This window comes from Anoplopoma fimbria, chromosome 13 (genome assembly GCF_027596085.1).
Source record: "Anoplopoma fimbria isolate UVic2021 breed Golden Eagle Sablefish chromosome 13, Afim_UVic_2022, whole genome shotgun sequence".
In the NCBI taxonomy this organism is placed as follows: domain Eukaryota; kingdom Metazoa; phylum Chordata; class Actinopteri; order Perciformes; family Anoplopomatidae; genus Anoplopoma; species Anoplopoma fimbria.
In genome coordinates, this window is record NC_072461.1 from 15,520,358 (window position 1) to 15,543,582 (window position 23,225).

The following is a 23,225-nucleotide window of genomic DNA, read 5'->3' on the forward strand; positions in this document are numbered from 1 at the left end:
TCCTTTAATACCATTTACCTTTTTTAAATTAAATTCTCTAAATTAAAGTATCTTTACTTGAGATATTTTTTATATTTTATATGTTCTTAGACTCACTTTAATCATACATTCTTAATCTCCATTTATTCACATTTCTTGGATATTCTTTAAATATTTCTTAAATGTCACATACAGTACCAGTCAAAAGTTTGGACACACCTTCTCATTCAACTACTTTGAAGAATCTAAAATATAAAACATATTCTGGTTTGTTGAGCATTTGTTTGTTTACCACATCATTCCATGTGTTCCTTCATAGTTTGGATGTCTTCAATATTAATCTACATACATCTATGTAGAAAGAAAGAAAAAAAAAAGAAAGAAAGAAAAACCATTGAATGAGAAGGTGTGTCCAAACTTTTGACTGGTACTGTATATATATATATATATATATATATATATATATATATATATATATATATATATATATATATATATATATATACAGGAATATTTTTGAATGTAACACCGTCAGACTAACCATTCATGAAAAGTGTTATCAACACTGTACGGTACATGCCCTCGTGTCCTTATGTAGAGAAGAAAATACTGTGATTGAATGTATTTTCATTTTATTGTGAAGCTATACTGAAGCTGTGACTGACATTCTCTAAGTCGTCCCTGCTTGTCAACTTCATACTCGCCTTAAGCGTTTGTTGAAATTACCATATATGAAAAGCATTTTACAAAATGAGCACAAGCTACTTTCAGTATCACTCTGTAATGTTTAATGAAAAAATTGCGAACCATACATATGAGATACATTGTTTTATAAGCAAATATATATTATACTTTAAATTTGATAAAAGGTTACAGTCTGTACAATCATCTCATGTGTTTACTAAATCTGAGTTATTTTTTTTACAATTAAATCATGAATATTCATATAAAATTGCAAAATGACCCCATAATGAGGATGTATAATTGGGTCACACTTGACAAAGGCCGCACTGGTACAGACATACGTGATTTTGGAAATACTGTCAAATGGAGAATGTTAAACCCTGTATGCAAGAAAACATTATAAAAGCATTTGTAGTAGAATAAAATGAGCTGGGAATGTTAAATGGATAATTTAAAAGAGAAATATCATTAAAGGTCAGATTTGGCACATGTAGCTCTACTTCAAATACCTCAAAAGATAATTCAACCATTTACTTTAGAGGCAATGTCCATTTTTAACTTTAGAGTTATTCAACGCAGCTGATCTAACACTTACAGAGTATGACATTTAATTTCAGAGCAAAGCACCTTCTCTTACAACACATTACATAAGCCATCTCTTGACTTTAACATTTGGCATTCCACTCCATGGCTGTAGATCGATCCAAAAGAGCCAAATATTCTCTAATGAATCACTTTCTTAAGAAAACAGTACACGCATTAATTATGTTTGCTCTTCTGCATAGCATTTTCAAAGGCTGTAAACTTCTCTTGACATGTCCGAGCCCTTACTGTGCTCTGCTTTAAAGCACGTATGTTCGTGTGGTTTCCTCAAACTTGCCCTTGGTATTTTCAGAGATCTGAAAAAAAATCTGAGTAAGATATTTGAAGGAAACATTCATCAATCGCAATGCCTGAAAAATGTTCATTGATTCTCAGCAGTGGTTTGTGATGGTGATGGCACTGTGGTGACACAAAAGCTGAATGCAGCATCATACTGTATCAGGACCTCAGAAGGAACAGCACTGTTCACTGGGAAGGAATGCAAATTTCCTGCAGCTGCAAATAGTTGTGGAACAGAAAAGTCCATTCTTTGCATCTGAAACAGTATCATCAGCATTCATTCTTTCCTCTCATATGGTGTGTGTGAAAACACTCTCCAAGACTTAGTGGAACACACACACACACACACACACACACACACACACACACACACACACACACACACACACACACACACACACACACACACACACACATGCGCTCATGCAGGGAGGTGAGGTGAAAAACCACACATTGTCCCTGCCTTCACCTCTGTTCAGGGAAACAGAGTGAACATGCATGTCTGACTAGGTTTTGGGAGTGTGGTGGGTGTAATGGGAGGAAGAAATGCTGAGGTGTCACAGAGGGATCTGTTGGAGGGAGCTGAGTGAGCGGTTGGTTGGGCTCTTATGAGTCCAGGTGGATGTGGGCAAGCAGGAAGTGAGGAGGTCAAACAGGTGCCACGTAATTCCCAGGAAAAGTCCCAAAAGCACGAGTCCGTTCTGACGTACCTAGAAAGAACAGAGCACACGCCGTGGTCACACAACAGAAACAAACAAATGTATTAATATATCCTCAAACTAAAAAAAATCACAGTTTACTTTAAGTTTTACATCTGCAATGTTCTATGATGTCCACTAGAGGGAGTGCTTGTTTTGAAATTGTTTAAAACGAAACTAAAATTACATTTAAATGAAGGCTAACTTTTCTGTTTGCCGCTGCCTTTTATTAAACGATTCATACACTGCATTGTAACTTTTATTCTCGTGTTTTATTTAATTTATTTTTATTTTCTATTCTCTTGGCTCTTAAACTTCTGCTTTAATTGTATATAAATATCCTTTTAAAATATCTCTATTTTGCACTTTGTCTTTTGGGGTTTTATGTAAAGCACTTTGAATTGCCTTGTTGCTTAAATTTGCTAAATAAATCAACTTGCTTTGCCTAAGAATTCATGTCATTTTCAAACAATTTAAATAAAATTGTATTAATATCTATATTTCTTAGAAATCTTTTACTAAATGGAAAATGTTGATTGATTCCCTGTTGAGGTATCAGTAGATGCTCCATCACAGATTTAACTATTTAAAAAAAACTGCTGTGCTTAACTGATACCCGATTGATGTTCAGTCAACAGAGAGATGACAAATTAAAGGCTAAAACGATGCAGATGCTTCATACCGGACACAAAGTTCCTCTGAATGGTTTGATGAGTATTAAAAATAGGTCAATCACGGCTTTTGAAGTCAACGAATAATAATACAACAACACTACCTAACAGAGTTTTTGGAGCGACTCGTTATCCAGTCCCTTCAAAAACACCAGACAAGGGATTATATTTTAGAAGATTGATGTTCCATCTCTCCAGCAGAAGCGTTACATTTTTCTCCTCTTCAATTTGTCGACCATTTTAACATAATGTCCTGCTTCATTGTGCTGTTTCCATTGGAGTTATATTGAGGGAGTACTTTAGTAAGTGATTTAGAAATGAATCACTTTATTCCTTACCTACAAACCAGCCATCATCACATTTCTCCATCACTCTTACAATGTCTCCTTCTCTGAGCTCCAACTCATCTGAATTCTGTGGTTTGTAGTTGTACACGGCTTTATATCTAAAAAAACAGATCAATAAAAAAACAAAATAAAAGAAAAGGATGGCACAAATTCACCAAAGCTGCAACAATGTTGACGAATAAAAACGTAGAGACGTACGGTGGGCGTTGCATCGCTGTTGGATCAGGGTTGTTTGGCACTTGTGTTTGTGGCAGGGAGTTGCCGTGTGGAGTAAATCGGGAAGCCTGGTTTGGAATTGCACCCTGGGAAAAAAACAGAAACCTCACATAAGGCATTATGAACCAATCAATGATAAACAACTGTCCTATCAACATAAACAGTGACACCACGGGTGAGGACATGCAGTGACTTTCTCAGGCAGAGCAGTGAGAGCAGACCTGTGAGGGGTCAGTGTATCTGGGAGACGTATTCACTGTGGAAGATCCTGCTCTGTGTGCAGACGACGATGACTGAGTGGAAGGTGAAACAGCTCTAGCCACGGAGCTCTGGTTAGCGGAGTGTGTCCCGGTCCAGTGGCTGTTCTGGTTGGTGAGTGAAGCATTTTTGGAGGGCCACCGATTGGACGTTTCTTTGGATACGGGTGACTGGGTGGGGGAGCGTGACTGTGAAGCTGGGCTGCCGTAAGGTACAGGGGAAGACGGCTTCAGTGGGGAGTGCTCAGGTTTGGGGCTGAGGGAAGTGGGGTTGAAAGGGGACAGTGGTGACCGCGGACAGGGTGAGTTGAGCGGACGGCCTGGACTCAGAGGTGCGGGGGAGACAGGGGACAAGGGGCCTGGTGAGAAGTCATCAGTGGAGAATTTGGTGCGGGGCATCTTGTTGACCTGGACATAACTGGCCGGGAAGATGCCGCTCCGGCTGGTCCCTGAGATCCTCCCCTCTAACCACATATCGTCAACACGCCTGGTTATATCGATCATCTCACCCTAAAGAAAATAATAGAATTTAGAAAGGTTAGATATTACAAAGAGAATAACACATAATGCAATGAAATCTAAATACTTAAGTGTTTGTTTTTTCCCTATGTGTTGTAGTATGCTAGTAATATGCAAACCTTGTAAATGCGTGCCAGTCATTTTTTGTGCAGATTTAACAAACAACATATACCATCTTCAGCATTGAGTGACTGTTTCCATTCTTTATGCTAAGCTAAGCTAACCAGCCTCTGATAGCATCCCAATTTGCATACAGACATTGGGCATAATATCAATCTTTTTTAGGACAGAATGTGCTAATAAGATTAAATTCATTAAATTACTAATGCATGTGTGTCTATACAAATGTGAAGAGAAAGCACCTTCATCTCTTTTAGAGCACCACTGCAATACTCACTTTCCGAAAAGAAAGTTCAACAGGTAGGTCAGCGTTGAAGTTAAACAGAGCCACAGCTTCACCGTAGTCCAACACCTGTAAAGTCGGGGACTTAATAGGTGTCGGCTTCTCTGTAGGAAGCAGCATCTATGGAAGACGAGGGAGAGAGTTTAGAGCCAGTAATCACAGGGTTAAGATAACCAGAAAAAAAGCAACAGTGCAAAGAAACAGAATCAAATGTAACACATGAAGAAATTCACCTCCACATATGATGTGGGGAAAATGCCAGCTCTTCCGTGATGCTCTCCTTCAAACCAGTTTGCATCTACCTGTCTGTGGATGTAAACAATGTCGCCTTTCTGCAGCATGAGCTCCCTGAATAAAGGAATAAGAATAAATGAGTCACACAGTTCAAAGTTCAAAATGAATTGATTGTTTTAAAGTGCATCATAAGAGAATTTAGGCTCCAGATTTTAGACCTTTAAATCAGATAGTGTTGTAACAGAAATGTAAATGACTAAGGAAATGGAATATCTGTCATTTCAGGTCACACTGTAACTCACTTGGGTGATTGAGCCTGGAAATTGAACTTGGCTCGTGCTGCTTTCATCTGGAAAAACAAACAAACCATACAGTGTTTACATTTGTACAGATGCATGAACAACCCAGAATGAACTCAGATCACGACAAAATATATATCACATATATGTCACCTATACACATAATAAAAATGGATTTTTCAACATTTTCAAACCTTTAAGGTAACAAGAAAATCATAAAACATACCTTTATCTCTTCTTTCTTTGGTGGGAGCTCCATGGTGACATTTGCAGGGGAAAGATGTTTTACTGTGGAAGTAAAGTAACAGCGGTATGAGTGGAGTCTAAATCATGCACTCTTTTGTTCAGCCAGTGTTGTTTTGGTATGTTTTACTATGAAAAATCGAACACAGCCTTAACAGCTACATAAATTCAAAACGGATCTTGGAAAATGATTTAGCTGGCTCCTTTCTGGACTAATTTCCAGGAAAAACAATAGGATAAAGCTAATCTTTAATCAGGTCTTCCGAGTTTCACTTCCTATTTTTGTGGGCTTCCTCTCCACCCATCTACACCACTTTCTAATTCTGTAGGAAAAAACCTGCAAAAGATTTCCATGTTCACATTAGCTTAATCTAAAATGTGAAATAGCAGAGCAGAAGACAACAGTGGCAATGAAAGAGTATCATGGGACCTTCAATTAGATTACTGAAAGGCTATATCAAATATATGCTGCTTGATTACAGTAAATAAGTGGCTTGCACACTAAAAATGCACATGTCTTTTTTTGGGTTCAAGTGGGTTCAAGGAAGACCAGAACATGATCAACTTATGAACAACAGAGAGAAAGACAATAAATACCATAAAGTTTTCTGAAACAGTATCAATGCTGGTGGGAAAATCAAATTTGAATCCGTTTTGCACAGCCAAAAGTGAATAAACTCCATGTTTACCATATGCGGGAGCAGAGTTCAGTGATGGGCCAACAGAGTGATGGACAGGCTGCCTTGCTGCTGATGAATTGCTGAAAAAGTGAAGAAAAATGTAAGATTTTATGTTTATATTACTGTCAATGTGCCTCCTTATCAAGGGGAAGGGTTTCCGATGATATCAAGGTTCTGTCAAACACACACACATACTGAAATACACACAGCTCAATTGTGCTGGGGGACAGTGTGTGTGTTTGTGTGCGTGCGTGTGCGTGCGTGTGCGTGTGGAGTATTCCTGAAGATTCATTGTACAACACATCTGGTTGCAGCTGCTGGTTTTTGTACACTGGATAGAGATGAGACAAATAATCAGACAGCTAGAAGGCCATGCAGATGATACTGTATGATTCATGTTGTCATCCTTTAATGGAAAATCTGCTTTAGATCTTAACAGCCCCGAAAACTCGATCCAAATCATGAGTCAAGTTATTTCTGTGTGAAGAATTAATCCCAAACCCAAAGCTTGCTGCCTCCTCTGAATTAATTTGCATATTTTCAGAGAGTCTGTTGTTTTGTATTCCAGTACTTGCAGCTGGACTCACATACGACTTGCCCAGACAACAGGAAACATAGAATACTGACTATTTGTTGCTTCTGTTTGGTTTCATTTCACATGTCCTTAGCAACAGGCTCTATAGAAAAAAAAGCCCCCCCTTATCCCACCATGCCAAAAAAAGGTCAAACCATGAACTCAACTTAGCAAACAACAGCGAGAATCCTGCAGGAGAGCGTTACGCACATGGTGAGAAATGTGGAATGCTGCCTGCTCTTTGAAGCAACAAATACTGTACTTGAACTTGTTAAACTTCAACAGCTCCCTAAACAGAATCCAGCACCGAGAGTCACCTGATCGACTAACAGAACAGGTACCCTGCAAAGTATTAATGGTCGTGTTGTCCAATCACAGTGCTGGCATTCTTAAAACAACAGGGAAGCAATGGCTAGTTACTCCCACATGATGAAGCAATGTCAAAGTGGATTAGGAGGCTGGGTGTTGGGCTCAGAGGAGGTCTGTTATGTGCTGATTGACCCAGGCATGTAACCTATCCTGCATGTGCCTCTACTATACAATCCACATATTGAAAATAGCACCACTATATAATTTACATTTGTTAACATAACTATATATATATATATATATATATATATATATTTCTCTGAACTCAACTTGTCCACTTTTTAGAGAACAAATTGCAGCACTGACAGTAACATGAACAGAATTCAGGAAAGCCACACCTTTGTACAAAAATAAGAAAAAGACAAAACATGCCAAAAAACACATAGTATTTCTCGTCAGTATTGAAAGCCCTGAATATATACTTTAAAGAGTATTATTGCTATGTGTTAGAACAACTGTACACTTAAAGTACAATCTATATTTAAAGTAAGTTAAGATAAGAGGTAGAAAAAACACTTTTAGTGCTATCTATTGTAAAAAAAAAAAAAAAAATTGTAGTAAAAATAATTTGTAACAATCATATTCCACATTGCTTTCTTAAGTAACTGACCTGTAGTTTGTAGTCCCAGTCTTTGAGATAGTTACGGGATCTCCACCTCTGGACTCCTGAAAGCAGAGTGTACATTAAACACAGTTTGTTCCCTGCAGCCTTCTGTGTCTTACAGCTCAGAGGAAATCTCACAACAACTCAGACAAAGTAGAGGTGCTGACCACTCCCATAGGAGCAAGATATCCCCTGGGTCCTATCCTCCTCGGGCTAAAAACAACACCATTCATGATCTGTCTGAGCTGCCAGTGATTTCATTCAAAATCAAAACCTATGAAGCAAATTGAATCACAGAAGAATCAGCTCAAGAATCAGCTCAAGAATCAAAAACCTTTTCGGCAAGGTCGCATCCAAGTTGCTTTGGGGATTGCAAAGGGAAGTTATTAACAACATGATCAGAAAATATGATTGAAAGGAAATTTATTGCAAAAGTTTTCATTTTTTTGGCAGCCAAATTTGCATTTGGGTGGAGGGGCAACTAGCAGGCAGGCAATAAACATAGCAGATCAATCCAAGAGAAAGGCAGGCAGGCGATTCCAGGGCTGTCATCCAGGTCAGAGAGGGAAAACAACAGACGTGGCTAGCAAGCTAAAAGCAGGGAGGGTCTCACTGACACTCACAGCCTTCATTGAGAGTGGGGGAGTAAAGGTGAGGGTGGGTGAGGATTCTGCTAGGATTGTGTGGGAGGTATGCTTTGGCAGAGAGAGACAGGAGGGGGGCTCAGTACCTCACCCCGGCCTCGATGCTGCTTCTTCTGGGAAAGTCTCCTCTCCAGGCCCTGGATCTCCGAGTCCAGTTCAGCCTCAAACCGACTCAGCTCAGAGACCAGACTGGCCTGAGCCCAAGCAATGATGGAGTTGGAATGGCAAAATTAAAACACTAATACGGTGTACTAAAACAAAGTTTGGAGCTAATGGTATCCCTTTTTAATGATTTCTAAGACGAAACCTTAATAGAGCTAATGGAGATATTTTAATTCTGTTAAAACAGCTCACCTCAATTGAAGGGGACTTTAGTGTGTCAGGTTGTTTCTTCGGAGATACATGAACCTAAGGATAGAAAAAGAAAGTTACAACATAGTACACAAGTTTCACCACTTGGCAGTTTCATCTAGCTATGCTGCCACCATTTTCCTTACCAAATGGCAAATCTGACAATCTGGCAATACCACGTTTATATAGAGGGTTTTAACATATATCTTTTTGTGTATAAAAAAAACGGACAACTGAATATTTAATAAGATATATTTTTGGAGGAATTGGATTTTTATCTGGTTATTTCTAATGCAGTGGATGGTTTTGGAGAAGGATAGAGAAGCATTGAAATTGAAAGTCAAACTCTAAAATATTGTCTAAAAGTAAAAAACGTTTTTTAAAATGCAGGGAGGCAGGCTGGATGTCAAGATGCCAGCAGAGGTGTAAGGAAACCACCCATTTATATTTCTTTCATATTATAATAAACTGGATTTCACTAGCTGGCCGATACCACTTTCACCCTCTCTTTACAAAAACCTTACACCAAGAGAATAGCTGATTCATTCAGAAATTATTTTAAAAGGCTCTGCTGCAAGAACCACGGACCCTATGCTCCAATTTCAGTTTTGTTTTTTGTAAAAACCTTGGCTGAATGTGTCCCTGTGAACACCAAGGCCTTCCCCTCTGCTGGGAGTCATCCTCACTACAATCCAAACTGTAATGTCACTGTGAAGCAGCACAACACCTGATATGGTCTGAATGCTGGTTTTCTAAATGCTGTCCAGGGGATAGAACGTGGGCCGCTGTCATAAAGAGGAAATTAAATAAGTCTCCTTGCTGTGAGCCATTATACACCACAAGAGGTTAACACAATAATACGGATCACAAGACACCTCGGCTCCCATGGGGGAGTGGAAACAAAGATTCCTTTTCTTCACAAGCGCAGACACAAGGCACAATATGCACCAGATCTGGGACATTGTTGCAAGGGCCATTCAAAATCGAAGAAATAAAGCCTTGAGACACCGCTCTGCAGCTCACCATGGCTGTTTAAACACAGTGACACATACAATCGGCTGCACACTCAATTACAGCAGCTCCTAGACAGTGCAGAATAACCAAGACAATAAATAACAACCCAAGAGGTAAATAAATAGGAGTCACAGACTTTCAGCACAATATCTGATAGAAACGTAAACATAAACACCTAGATTATGTATTTTCTTGTCTGAAAAGCTGAATGACTGAAAGTTGGATCCTCTGAATAAAAGAAGAAAGGAGCATATCTTGTGTTAAGCAGCGGATAAACGTAAAATGACCACACTCACAAGTTACCTCGCGTGAGAAGATGAAATGTGAGGATTATAGGCTTTAATCCTTAAAGAAAAGGTGCCCATCCTCAAACCCATTATTGATCCTCCACACTGGGAAAACAGTGCAAGACTACACAAAGAATTCCAGGGATTAAAGACAACAACAAGGCTGGATAAATCTAGAGGTTAACATTTTTTGTTTCTGCTAGAGTGATATCACAGCCTATTTTAAAACTATGAATGCGTGTGAGGTTGTTACCTGGCTGTGGATTTCTGAGGTTCTTTTCTTCCCAGGCTCAAAGTCGAATATGCTTCTCGGTTCAGGGTGCTGCTTTCCCGGGTCTGACAGCTTATCTACATCCTCGCTCCTGAAACGTAACACCCCAACAAACACACACACACACCATGGACAGCAGCTAAATCATGGCTTCATTGTAAGTGCTCGTAACAAATCCAAACTTGTCTGTCCCACACGTTTTCCCTCCACTGCTCTCTGCCATTTTGGTTGGTATTCACATAAGACACCACCTGCAGTGTTTATTTGTTGTGAGGAATAACTTCATATTGGTTTAAATAGCCTACTTATACTTAAAAAGAATATAAAAAACATCAGTATAAAATATATATATACTGTATATATATATATATATATATATATATATATATATATATATATATATATATATATATATAATTCTCCTCTTTTGCAAAACATTTCAAACAGTGTTTATCAGAAGCTGAGTTTGCACATGGACTTAGTCTCTTTAAAACATTTGTGATGTATGGAAAGGGAACTTTTGCATTCTATCAAACTTAGCTGTCTGGTCTTATCTTTACGTATATATTATTGTTTTATCTCTGCTTTTAGTTCAAACCCTATCTGTTGGGAAATTGTTTATTTGTTAGACAGAAAGATGGATACCTCTCTAAAATGTGTATGTTAAGCTACCCAGGAGACGGTTAGCTTAGCTTAGCTTAGCACGAAGTCTGGAAACGGAGGGAAACATCTAACCTGGCTCTAATAAAAAAAAACAACCAGCACAGCTCACAAATTTGCATGTTATATCTAATCTGTTCAACTTTTTTTTGTCACCATGAGTTTGTAGTAACTGTGCAAAGGAAAACTAGCTATTTCTATTTTTTTTACCAGTTTTTGTGCTAAGATATGCTAACTGGCTGCTGGCAATAACTACATATTTAGGCATGTTTAGGGTACAGAGGCGAGAATGGTAACAATCTTTTCATCTGTCTCTCTGCTAGAAAGTGAATAAGCGTGTTTTCTAAAGTGTTGTACTATTCCTTTAAGTCTGACTCCTGCTTCTGTGAGATCCTTGAGTCCCATGACCCCGAAGCAGTTACATCAAACCAGTTTAAACTCACCAGTCTGGTAGAGCTCCATAAGGTGTTAGTCTGAAGAGATTCTTGTCTGCTTCATTACTTTCTTCTGTGTTGGCAGATAACTGGAACCCTGCAGATCAGTGGATCAGCACAGATCAGTCTTAATTAAAAAACTCATTATGTAACTGGACAGGATAAGAATGTGGACTTTGGTGGATTCACTTACGTTCGGCTGACCACCGCTCCGAATCCTCCAGCTCAGGTTCTGGTAAACAACAGCAGATAGAGTTTTTTTACAACATTGGACAATTCTAGTTTATATAGATAAATAAACCAAAATGACCATTCTTATCTATGCTTCCTGCTCCTATAATCCCTTACATTATGGCTGGATTTGTTTTATAGTGAGACACTTTAAGGAGTATTTTGGATTCTTTACTTAAGTAAAATGAGAAATTTCACGGTGTAAAAGGTATCTGATACAATGGAAACAAACATTAAAACTCACTTCCCCCTCACATCCTCATTACAGAATTCAAAACTGATTTCAAAACCCTCCCGTTAACTACAACAACTCCATCTTACTTTCATAGATTTTAACTCATGCTTTGTTGCGTACGTTGTTATGTACATTATTGTTTTATTTATAAATGTTCTATTACTTGTGCTTGTTGTTTATTGCATTTTTTAATGCAAATTTTACATGATGTGCCATGAAAGGCACCATCAAATAAAAATGTATCATTATTATTATTACTATTATTACTAATAATTAGTGTTTATAATACTAATATTATTATTAAATTGAGGAATCTTGTCTTTGCTCCACCAAAGCTCTTCAGAAGCTCCTCAGTTAGTTGTATGCTAATGTCATAAATTGCATTGTTGCAGTACTCTGTGCTTTAAAAATCCATTATAGTTAAAGAACACAAATCACTTGCAGAGAGCTGAAAATATTCCTCTAAAACTGATCCAGAGCAATCCACTAAAGCCAGCTCAGTGCAGCAAAGTTGACGTTAATCACGCAAATAACAGGGAGTGTGCTTCTATTACGCAACATGTAACGAACAGCTAGATTTAGGAGGGGCTGAGATGAGATGCTGGATAATTGTCAGAGCTAATGAGCAGAGATGACATAAGACTTTAGGGCTCTTTCATCATGTCTTATTTCGCCTCTTCAATAATCTGTTTGCTGGATCACGTCTGTACTACCTGACGTTGACAGAGAGGAATTCACTCTGGTATTGTGTTTGTGAGAAGGGGAGGAGGAGGAGGAGGAGCAACCTTACCCTCTGGCTTCTTGTGAATCTGTCTGAACATGCTCTTGTACCAGTCTCTGGGTTTGTTCACACTCTGTAACAAAAGAGGTAAGGGTGCAAGGGTTAAACAAATCTGGGGAATTAGACTCAGAGAAATACAGCATCATAGCAGGAACTAAAAATGTTGTTGAGAAGAAAAAAGGTAAATCAATATAATTTTAAGCTAGTTTATCAAACAGTACATTCTGTGACATTTTCTTACTGATCTGGAGGCGATGGGCATCCCAGTTTCATCCACTGGTCCGATTCCTGAGAACTTGATAAGCCTCTCCTCCCTGGTGGGAGTCCAGCTGTGTGGTAGAGTGGCAGAGGCCAGGGCACCGTTGGACAGTCCTCCTGGGTCACAATCACAACAATACTATTTCAGATATCATGTTAAATTCAGCTAAAGTATACAGCGATTGATCTGTTTTTAAACCCTACCACATGAAACCAGGCCAAAGTATCGTGTACCACTTTACACATCAACTGACATTTCAACTGCATCTTTCTCTCTTCGACTGCTTTCATCTTTTTACTCTACAAATACCAATTCAGCTTCCTTCAGTGGTTGCGTTTTAATTAATATTCGGGCTGCATTAACGTCTTTCTCTATGAACAACATTTTGAACTCCTTTCAAGGCTTCAACTGTGACTGACATTTCAAATCCTTTCAGGTTTCAGGTCGTCACCTTGGACCAAAAGAAACGATTTTCAGCTCCTCTCCACAACTGACACTGTTCCTAAACAATTTTCTGAAACTGCTTTCAGTGCTTACACATCATCTGACATTTCAACTGTCACCGTCAAACACATCAACTGGCATAAATATACTTCAGGGCATCCATTCAACTAACACTTCAAGTTCAATTTATCACGGACATTTCAACTGATATTTCAACTTCTTTCAGGATTTTAATTTTGACTGCTACAACTTTAAAATATCAGGTTAATTTCAGCAGCGAGCACACATACATTTTTATCAGTTAATTTAGACGGACATATATGTTTATTTCCTGAAAACTTGAGATGTTTAGCAAGACACTTGTGTTCTGCATGCATTTAAAAAATAAAATAATAAACATACCATGCATCTGTGAGGGGCCATAGTAAGATCCAAAGCTGAGAGTTGTTGGTCCACTTCCATTCACTTCTGACACCTTTAGAAGGGATGAAGAATTATATCCGTATATTAGTAATATAACCACTCAGTGTCATGCAACTGACAAGTCCAACAGTGATGGTTTTAAAACATGGCTGAACGTTTAGTCTGTGATGCATTGCTTTTCCACAGGGAGGAGCTCTTGTTTACTGAATTCCATGCACTCAACCTCGGCATTGTTATTAAGCCACCAGGACATTACTGTGCATACCTTGTGCTCTCCAAATGGCAATCCTGCAGAACGAAAAGGGCTCAGAGGAGGCGTAGGGAGTCCAGGGGACATGACCACCTCATGGGTCAGCTCTGGAGAAGCTAGGATCTGCTGACCTGATGAAACTCCAGGCTCCCCGGAGAAGCTGACCCGGCAGCCATTTGGATCCCCAACCACTTCCACACATTGCTAGACATAGAAGAAATTAAAAATGTTTAATGAACAGTAACAATGTGTGAACTTTGCCCCTGTCATGTCCTCTCCTGTCGGCCCTGGGTAAATACCGCTCTCTACGGGAAGTCATGTGAATTTATTAGCGTCCCAGCTATTCTCCAGAGAATAACTGGCCTCAGCGGGGGGCTCTGATGAAAAGGCCCCTAATTTATTTAAAGCAGGACCAGTGGGTAGTGGTGTTCCACCCACTTCATCATCTCTCTTGCCACAACTGCAGAAAGGGCTCATTCAAGGTGCAGAGTGGGGGCACTGAAACAGGAGAGGACCATTATGAGCCCATTAACTCCCTATTCACCAGGCCTCCCTATTCTCCAGCCAGGGGGCGGAGCCGGGGCCACAGAGGTTGGGAGGGGGTCGTTGATGTCAACCTCAGAGTCCAGCAGGGCCAGCAGTGGTCTTGTGGTCTCCATAGTGATATTTTACTTCCCTTGTCCATAATGGCTAGTCAAGCTCTTCTATTGGAGCGCTATGTATTTGAATCAGGTGCTTTGGTTCTCCCTGCGTGGTTGCTGGGGGTCATGGGAAAGTCAATGTGCCTTGGGGTAACGGTAGAACTGCTATCTGCTCCAAAGGCATGCCGTGGTGAAACTGGGCTCTGTCCTGGATTAGGGTTTAATTTGCTTATTCAAGACAATTTGTTAAACTGTTGTAAAGGTCAACACTTTGCGTAATAAAAAAAACTGGCTTTACCTGCGACTGCATGGGATCTGTTATGGTCCTTTTGTGACAGATGTGAAATTCTTGTGTCCAGCATCAAAAGCGCCTGCAAAGACATGCAAAATGCAAACAGTTAAATGATAGTACACTTATATTTTTACAGAGTGGTTGCAATATTTGTATCAAACAATAAGCTCTCTATTTAAAAAAGGGAAATTTATGAGCACCTTCAGATGCGGTATCATCAGATCAAGATAATGTTTTTTATGTTTTACAAGTATTTGTGCCTGACCTCATTGCAATTGGCTGCTTTGATCAAATGTGCAGTCAGGTATAAAGAACTTTATCTTTATGAGTGTTTTATTGCCAGTTCATGATTGCTCTACCTTGAGGAAAAATTATTGGAAATATTGGACATTTTATATTGGGTACCAGCTATTATCACAGACACAAATACATGAACTGTTCATATGAAATACGGTAAACTGCTCAGTTTAAGTTGTTCAAAGAACAAGCTGAATTGGAAAATCGTTTTTTTCAGGGCCTTTAGGAGTTTAAGAGATCTGCTTCTTTTTCTTTTTGAATTGCAGATATAATATTGTCAATGTCTGTGAGATTGTATCTCACAGACATTGAGACATCTGAACATTGTATCTCTTAAATTTGTGTTCTGAATCTTGCAGCGTGACCGTTTTAACCCATTTGAGTCATTAGTTGTGTCATAAATCACATGTTACATCCAGGCAGATTTGACAACTGTTCCATTATCCCGTCCCACTAGTGTTTCAAAGAGGGAAAGTCAGCGTCACCCACTTTTTCCTTTTACTAAGGAAAATATGTGTGACTCACATGCCTGCTTCACTTTTCCCAGTCAAACAATGCTGTAATAAGCTGGACTTGAGGGGCTGGATGATGGAGAAGGTCAGCTACTGAAAGTGGAGACCAACTCCCAATCAATTGCACCAGAAAAACAGATTAGGCCCTGCTGTTTCAACATCAAAGGCATGGGGAAAATGAGGGGGAGGCCATTTCCGCTCCTGTATGCGGCAGGCACCTCTCATCTCCAGTGGCTAAATGGCCCATAATAACATTGTAGGCATAGAAACCACAGCCACTGTACAGCCCTGCATCCATGCAACCCTGGCCTCTGCAGAAACAAGGTTGTTAGTTGATTCTATGCCTTTGTGTCTTTTTGCAGCGTATCTAGTCTTATCTTGGGGGGAAAACAACACAGATTGTTAACACACAATTAAGTTAATATAAAGCAATTTTTTAAGAAAATGTTCAAATGAGGGCCAGGCTACTACAGGCTGAGAGCTGCCCAACACAATTTGCTCTAATGACTTTTCCATGTGGCATTTACAGTTTAGTATTAGAGTCTATAATCATTGTGGCCAATTCCATGAAAACTAAACGCACTCTGTGTCTCTGTGCACAGTTAGGACATAGCACAGAGCGCTTACACTGTTAGAATCAATGCTCCAGTTTCCAGACAACGATGTCACTCTATCTGAGTCATCATCTCCTAATAAACTGCCTTACATAACGGGAAAAAAATGGCAACCAGAGGATTGTGTCTACAACAATACCATTAGTGCTCAGTCATGACAGATGGCTTATCACTGCCCAAAGCAATCTCAGCCAGACGATTATCCGTCTAACAATGGGCAACACTGAAAACAAGCTACATTTACAAGTAATGGCTTAAGTCATCTCATTTACAATGTGTTTGACATGCTGGTTCTAATTTACACCAGATCCCCCCACAGCAGGCTGCCATGCACTTTAAAGGCCCCATCACACTGACGAACTAGATGAGGCATTCATTGGCATTTTTAAGATGTACTGTTTTCACACAGTCCTCTTTAATACAGAAATCCCGAAGAGCTAATTAGCTCCTTTTTCAAGACAACTTCCTTTTACCTTACCCATGCTCTTCATAATGGTTGTGTTTACTTGAAAACTATTAACAAATATATTAATAACATTCAGAATTTGATTAAGTGCACTGCCACAATGGTGGGAGACTCACAGGAGACAGGTTAAGAATACAAATGGTCAAGAGAAAGTAGCAGAGACAGAATTATTCTGACCTAGCTCCTAATCAATGGATCCTACAATACCCATAATGTAACTCAATAGCATCTCTTTGGCTGATTTCTTGTTCTTCTTGTTTTCCCTAGATTTGGGACATGGGAGTTCCCTTCACTCAGAGGCCCAACAGACTTAGAATACCAGATTTATCAACGTCACTTCCTGATGAGTAATCTCATGTCATAACAGTGTCTCTGTGTCTCATTTCTCTGGAGAGCTGAATCAAACAGGGAAATCCTCCAACGGTTCATGCATTCCCTTGTCCAGAGCACCAAACACAATCCTACCTAATAAGGAAAAAAATCTGTGTTGATATCTAGCAAATCCTTAATCTGACTCTCCCTGGGATTGCTCAGAACACCCAGTGCATTCTTACATAATTACCAAGACTCAACAGCAGAGGCAGCTATAAGCCTTCACATGGATACAGTTTTCCAAACTGGTGGTATGTGACTGTTGATGCCATCTTTCTGAGGTGTTTAAACTTTATGGCCCAGGTATTAGTTAAACCCCTGCTAAGTGAGAGGTATATTATCACCACAGGATCAGTTTTGGGATGGAAGGAAAAAGGGAGCCATAAAAGGTCTATGTGCTTCTCGGCTGAGGATGAGATGATGTCCTGCATTTTATATTTCCGGCCAACTGCAGAGTATCTTTTGTTGGATTCTGCTATACATTTAGTCCGTTACAGGGCAACTGAGGACATACAAAATGAAAATCCAGGGATTTTAGTATGGAAATCTCTTCCTCTGTCCCCCAGGGAAACTCTTCCGGTCTTGAAGACGCACAGTGCCAGATGTTGAACTCTCTAAACTGATCTATAAAACAGAAGTCTAACAGCTTCACAAAATAATCAAATAAGACATTTGTGTTGTGATATATTAAAAAAAATAACTAAACAAGTTACATTAGTGAAGGTTTTTTTGTACTTCTCTTTTTACCCATAAGAAGCGAATGAAGAACCAGACTATTATCTGAAGTTGCTGAGCCAGAGCAGACCTACTCAGCAGCTACAAGGTCAGTGAACTTCACCACACCCCTGATTCCTGTGAATCACAATGGGAGGTTTCCATAGCCGGGAATAGCAACAGAACACTACTGCAGAAAAGAAATTGGCTTTTTTTATTTTTTTATTGTGAAATAACAAAACTATTCACTCTACAGTTCTCATTCAGTACAACAGCAACATATGAGAAGTGAACCTGCTGTGTATTCCTCAACAATCATTAGTCATCAAACGTCTGTTTATTAATGTTCTCTTTCTTCCATAGAAGGATGCAACTGAACTTTTTGAGAAGACCCTGACCCACTACGACCTTCTCCTCCTCATCATACAGAGCTACTTGCATTGTTCTCACTAAGAACCAGGCTGTCAAGGTGACCACACCTAATGAATAACTGTCACAATGTTGACCTATGAACTTCTGCGATCTGTTGGCGCAGTATCAGGAAAGTTGTGATTTGTGGTCAGAGGACAAATCACACTCCCCATAAATCGTCGGTTACGGTGAAGAATGTGTCAGTAATGAGCAGGCACAATGACTGAAAGTCCTGGGGCTTAAATAAAACAAATAAAACTGTCACTCGTGAACCGATTGTCCATTCAGAAGCACTAGTGTTGTACTCTGCTTCTGTGTGCAGGGTAGTGAGGAGAAATGCAGAGTTAATCATTGACTCCATAAGGTGGGAACTGCTGCACAAGAACGGATCCAAGTCCTACTCACATACATGAAGGACACCGGCCCAAATATGAGCTCAATATTTGCTTAAGGTGGTCATTTTGTTTGTGTGAGCACTGACCTGCATTACATTTGACCTTAAACACTTTATTTGTACAGTCTTGAAGTGTTATTTCCTTGATATTAACTGAGCACAAAACGACTAACAGAGGAGTAAAGTCTTATCACCGGTTTGCACATACACAATGTTACTGCAGTGCAACAAGTTACATAACAGGGTCGTAAAACCAGAAGAAATCTTGCCTTAAAAAAGTGGTGAGAGGGTAATCACAAGCACATTTGCCGAATAAATAAAGAGGGCATTTACCTCTAAACAAATTAAATGAGTCACTCTTAAGTTATGTTGGAGAGTTGTTAGAGGTCCTCTGAGGTTGATCACGCAACCATGCTCCCCTTCTGCAATGTAGCAGATGTGCAGCCCATACAAGGTCCTGGAGCCGCAAGTTTATGATATGTAGTTATTGGGGGATACAGACATTTATCAGTAGGGAAGAATTTCACCTCCTTGTATGGTGCTCCTGCAGTCAGAGCAAGTCTGTGTGCTTCTTGTCAATGAAGAGGCGATGTGTTCCCAGGAGGAGCAGCGGGGCAATAAATAAAACCCTCTCTCTGGGAGAAGCGGCCAACGCTCAGCAGAAGTTTATCAGATTTGTCCTTACAACAAACACACTTCCTTCCACTCCAGATAATTCCTTATTTGGTTGGATTTTGTACAAGTAAACTGTAATACAATGTGTCAGACGAAGCATGAGAAAATACACACTCAAATCACGATAAGTACAGAGAAATCTCAAAAGTCCTCATGCCTGTCATTTTGCATCATCAAAGCTGAGTGCAGCCTGTGGATATGAGGACTGGCAGCTGGACCCTCAGTAATATCACAAAGGGAATCAGAGCCGGCTGTGCAAATCACCCTGACAGTAAGGGGAGCCACCAATGATGACTGGAGGGTCCTGATTTCAGACCACTAGGCTTGAAATCTGCAGCAGGATGTGAAAGCAAATTATTTCCTTTGACTCTCTGCCTGCAAAGCAATGAGGGATGACATGTTGGGAAACACTGCCCACAGTGCCCTTTCTCTCTCTCTCTGTGTGCTACGGCTGAAACTCACAGCTGCTTCTGCCTCCACTTGCCAAAAAACTCCCACAGGTTTCAACATCAAAACTACACACATCACATGGGTCAACTTGTTATTAGGTGCAGGTCTGCAGCACTAATCCTGTGGAACAGCCCTGAGCAGTCAGACAGGTTACTCCACCTTCGAAAGACACAAGTTTCTACAGTCTCAACGTTTAAGATCACTCCCTGATAATTTAAGTTTGTGCCTCCATAGAAAGGAGTGAACTCACCTTAAAAGTGACACCATCAAGTGAGCTCACACCTCTTTCTGTCTGACCGTAAACCACGCTGCAGACCCTCCCTAGTTGTTCACTCTCTCACTCATGAGACTAACCAGGACACACAATCTCTCTCTCTCTCTCTCTCTCTCCCAGCTCTTGCTCTGCCTGCCTCCGCGGAGGACTTCCCGGTTGACAGGCATCGCCATAGCAACCCACTTTCGGCCCCTGTTCAAAAGGCACCCTCTGCTCTTGGCTCGTCAGTTTGGGGGGCACCTCCTTCAGTGAAGCAGCCCTATTGTTGTGATGAGGTGGTATGTCACAGCGCAGGGTTAACCAAAGGGGAATGCAAATAGTTCATCACCTCCACCGTCCAGACACTGCCCAGTGACTCCATAACACCCCCTCTTAACTTTATCTCCCCCACTCCTCCCTCTGCTTTTGTGTGTGTGTTTTTTATGTGTGTGAGTGCAAAGGCCAGATCTCTGGCATCAAGGCAGAATAGGAGCTCTTGTTCTGGGAGCTCTGGAAGTGTATCAGAGTCATTACTCTGCACACCATACAGTCCACCGCTGACAGCACAATCCTGTTGACTTTTCTCCCATGATCAAGATTAAATGATGCAGTGTCTGCACTGAGAAGTCGGTCAGCATGCAACTTCCAGCAAGATGGTTGTTTAAACCACGGAGCAAAAAACAACTGCAAATACTTTGACAAATATGAGCAGGATTTCGAGTTTGCCTGCAGTTCTTGCCAATGTACACTAACAGTGCAAAAACCTGAAATCTAACGTGCTGACAGGCTTGCTTTGGCGCTGACTCGGCATCAGGTGGACTGAGATACAAGGTGAAAGATCAAGTCACCTGCTAACAAACGCAATCAGCTTTCTTGCTCATATGCACTTTGGGTCATAGCAATAAACTAAACAGGACAAGGATTATGTGTCTGTGAACGTGGGCCAGCTCCAACTTGAAATCGAAGGACTCAGCTCTTTTTTAATAATTCAGTGGTCTGGCTTGGTAGAGTGAAACTCTGGGGTAGATATCCATTTACAGAGCCTGTACTACTAAAAGGGTTGTTTTTGCCAAACAGCGGAGCCGCTGAACCTGAGGGCCAGGCTGGGCAGTGCAGGCTTCAGGTGGAGGCTCCCTCATAATCTGTGTCCCGCCACAGCAGACTCTCACCCCGCTGTGACCACATCTGACACCCTGTCACTCTGCAGCTAAATGAGGTAATCACGCAAGAGGCGATTGCAGCTTTGGCCCGGGACATGACACCTCTCCCCACACTGTACCCTTGTTCACTTTGTCTTTGTCTCTTTACTAAACGAACAAGGCTTCACCAATGCCAGCTCCCTTTTTTTTAATAACACAGAAGAATTGTCAGAACAGGAGGGGAGATGCATGATGTTTTTCCTAAGTCCATCTAAGATGCATGGCTTCCAGCAGACCTTTACTGTGCTGTAAAGCCAAAAAATTCCAGTGAGTGAATAAACCGTGATATGAATCTGTAACATAATCAATAACAACATCACTCTACTGGGAAGAAACAAGAGACAGCAAGTCTGTATATAGAGTTATTATCAAATTAAGATAAGACATAAGTCTACAGGTAAACAAGCATCAACATTACCATGCAGGACTGATAAGGAGGTTCTGACATCATTCAGTGTCATTCATACCACAGGTTGTGCTCTGAGGTGGCACTTGCTGAATGTCTCTGGGAACAAACCCGCGTAAACAACATTTTTTTGTTCAGTGCATGTCCCAGGACTCTGGTTCACACTGCTGGAAGACGAGGACAAACAATCTCCTGTTTTATCATAAATACTTTTTTGAGAAGTTTGGTGAAAAAACCCCACATTGAGTACATTTCTAACAGGGAAATATTCACACACTAAAATGTTTCTAAACCAAAACAACAACTAAAGCCACTACAGGAGGCAGCTCTGGACAGGTCTGATCATCTTCTGAACCACAGACAGTAAAAGATTGGCATCTGCTGTAGTAAAGTCCACCTTATATCCGCCCTTTTCCATTTAAATGCTCAACTGTTGCTCAACAACTCTTGAAAGAAAAGAAAATCTCGAGAAAAATTGAAAAAAACAATGATAGAGCAAAGATAATAAAGAGGCCTATCTTGTTTGTCTCAGTGGTTTCCATCGATAAACTGAGTGATGAAGGTAAACAACATGATGCTCAAATCTGTCAGAAGCAGCTTTCTTTCCAATGAAAATCTCAACACCACATCTAAACTATAAAGTCAATCGCATGACACACGCTGGAAAACTCTTTTCTTTTTTCTCTTGAATTGTGAATATTCCCTTCCATGACATAGTTACCCTTGATAAGTGGCAGCACAAGTTGTACGGTACTTACAGGCGAGTGCAGGCTGAGCAGTGAGGTCTCCTCAGTGCAGAGTGAGAGAGGAAGTGAATGAAAAAGAAAGGAGGGAATCGCTGCTGCTCTACTCTCCCTATCCCTCCCCTTTTTTCTCCTCTCTTTCTCAGGCCAACAGGGTGTCTTTTATCTTTGGTGAATGATTCAGCGTGGGTCTGAATGTTTGACCGAGCATCCGTAGGCGTGCGTATGTGTGTGTGTCTGTCTGTGTGTGAGCATGCACTTTAAAGCTCATCAGGGAGAATGCACTCAGTAATAGTTTCCATCCACAGCTGGAAATAATAGAGATTCCCATACAGGCACAGGCGCAGTGGCACCGCCCTCCAGTGTTTTACATGCAAGGGAAGAGGAGGCGATTTCCATAGCCATCTCAATAAATAGGCCTGAGTGACACACATATTATAATAGAATGGTATTCACTGTATTAAACCTTTAAATGATTCAGATCAGACACAAAAGACCTTTTAAAGTGCTTTCTGTGAGATCCAGGTGGCTCTATTGCTCACCTGTCACTTTGCATGATCCATCTTTGAAATAAAGAAAGAGTATTTCTAAGTGGATTTCTATGCCCATATTCATTCACACATATGCGAAGGCCCACACATACAAACACTTGAGGGCCCCAGAAAAGGCTCAATGTTTCCATCTTCTGTTCCAGCACCAGACCTACTCACCCAGTAGGAGGAGAGCCTTGCAGCAAAGCCAGGAGAAGTAGCGATTCTGCTTTCCTTATAAAGTCCACAGTGTCATCAGAGGATCAGTTGTATATTCTGAAACTCAAGTACAAAGCTTCTGTTAAGCTCCTGG

The 23,225-nt window shown here is 40.4% G+C and overlaps 1 protein-coding gene across 4 annotated transcripts; it reads right to left on the bottom strand.

Moving 5' to 3' along the window:
• Positions 1 to 753: 753 nt before the first annotated feature.
• On the bottom strand, positions 754 to 22,443 carry sorbs3 (sorbin and SH3 domain containing 3). Of its 4 annotated transcripts, none has more exons than XM_054610369.1 (21): positions 22,398 to 22,443; positions 14,883 to 14,955; positions 13,959 to 14,147; positions 13,673 to 13,745; positions 12,809 to 12,942; positions 12,577 to 12,640; positions 11,514 to 11,552; positions 11,330 to 11,417; positions 10,209 to 10,317; positions 8,658 to 8,711; positions 8,390 to 8,497; positions 7,666 to 7,721; positions 6,122 to 6,192; positions 5,416 to 5,477; positions 5,193 to 5,239; positions 4,890 to 5,004; positions 4,651 to 4,776; positions 4,143 to 4,244; positions 3,460 to 3,563; positions 3,253 to 3,359; positions 754 to 2,255 (listed from the first exon to the last, which is right to left on the bottom strand). In XM_054610369.1, exons 2-21 carry the CDS (start codon positions 14,892 to 14,894, stop codon positions 2,194 to 2,196), a joined length of 1,722 nt encoding a protein of 573 aa, XP_054466344.1. In that variant the 5' UTR covers positions 14,895 to 14,955; positions 22,398 to 22,443; the 3' UTR covers positions 754 to 2,193. The 4 variants fall into 4 exon arrangements, with proteins under 4 accessions (XP_054466344.1, XP_054466342.1, XP_054466341.1 ...); XM_054610367.1 differs by having other exon boundaries at positions 754 to 1,562; positions 3,699 to 4,244; XM_054610366.1 differs by having other exon boundaries at positions 3,699 to 4,244.
• Positions 22,444 to 23,225: the final 782 nt, after the last annotated feature.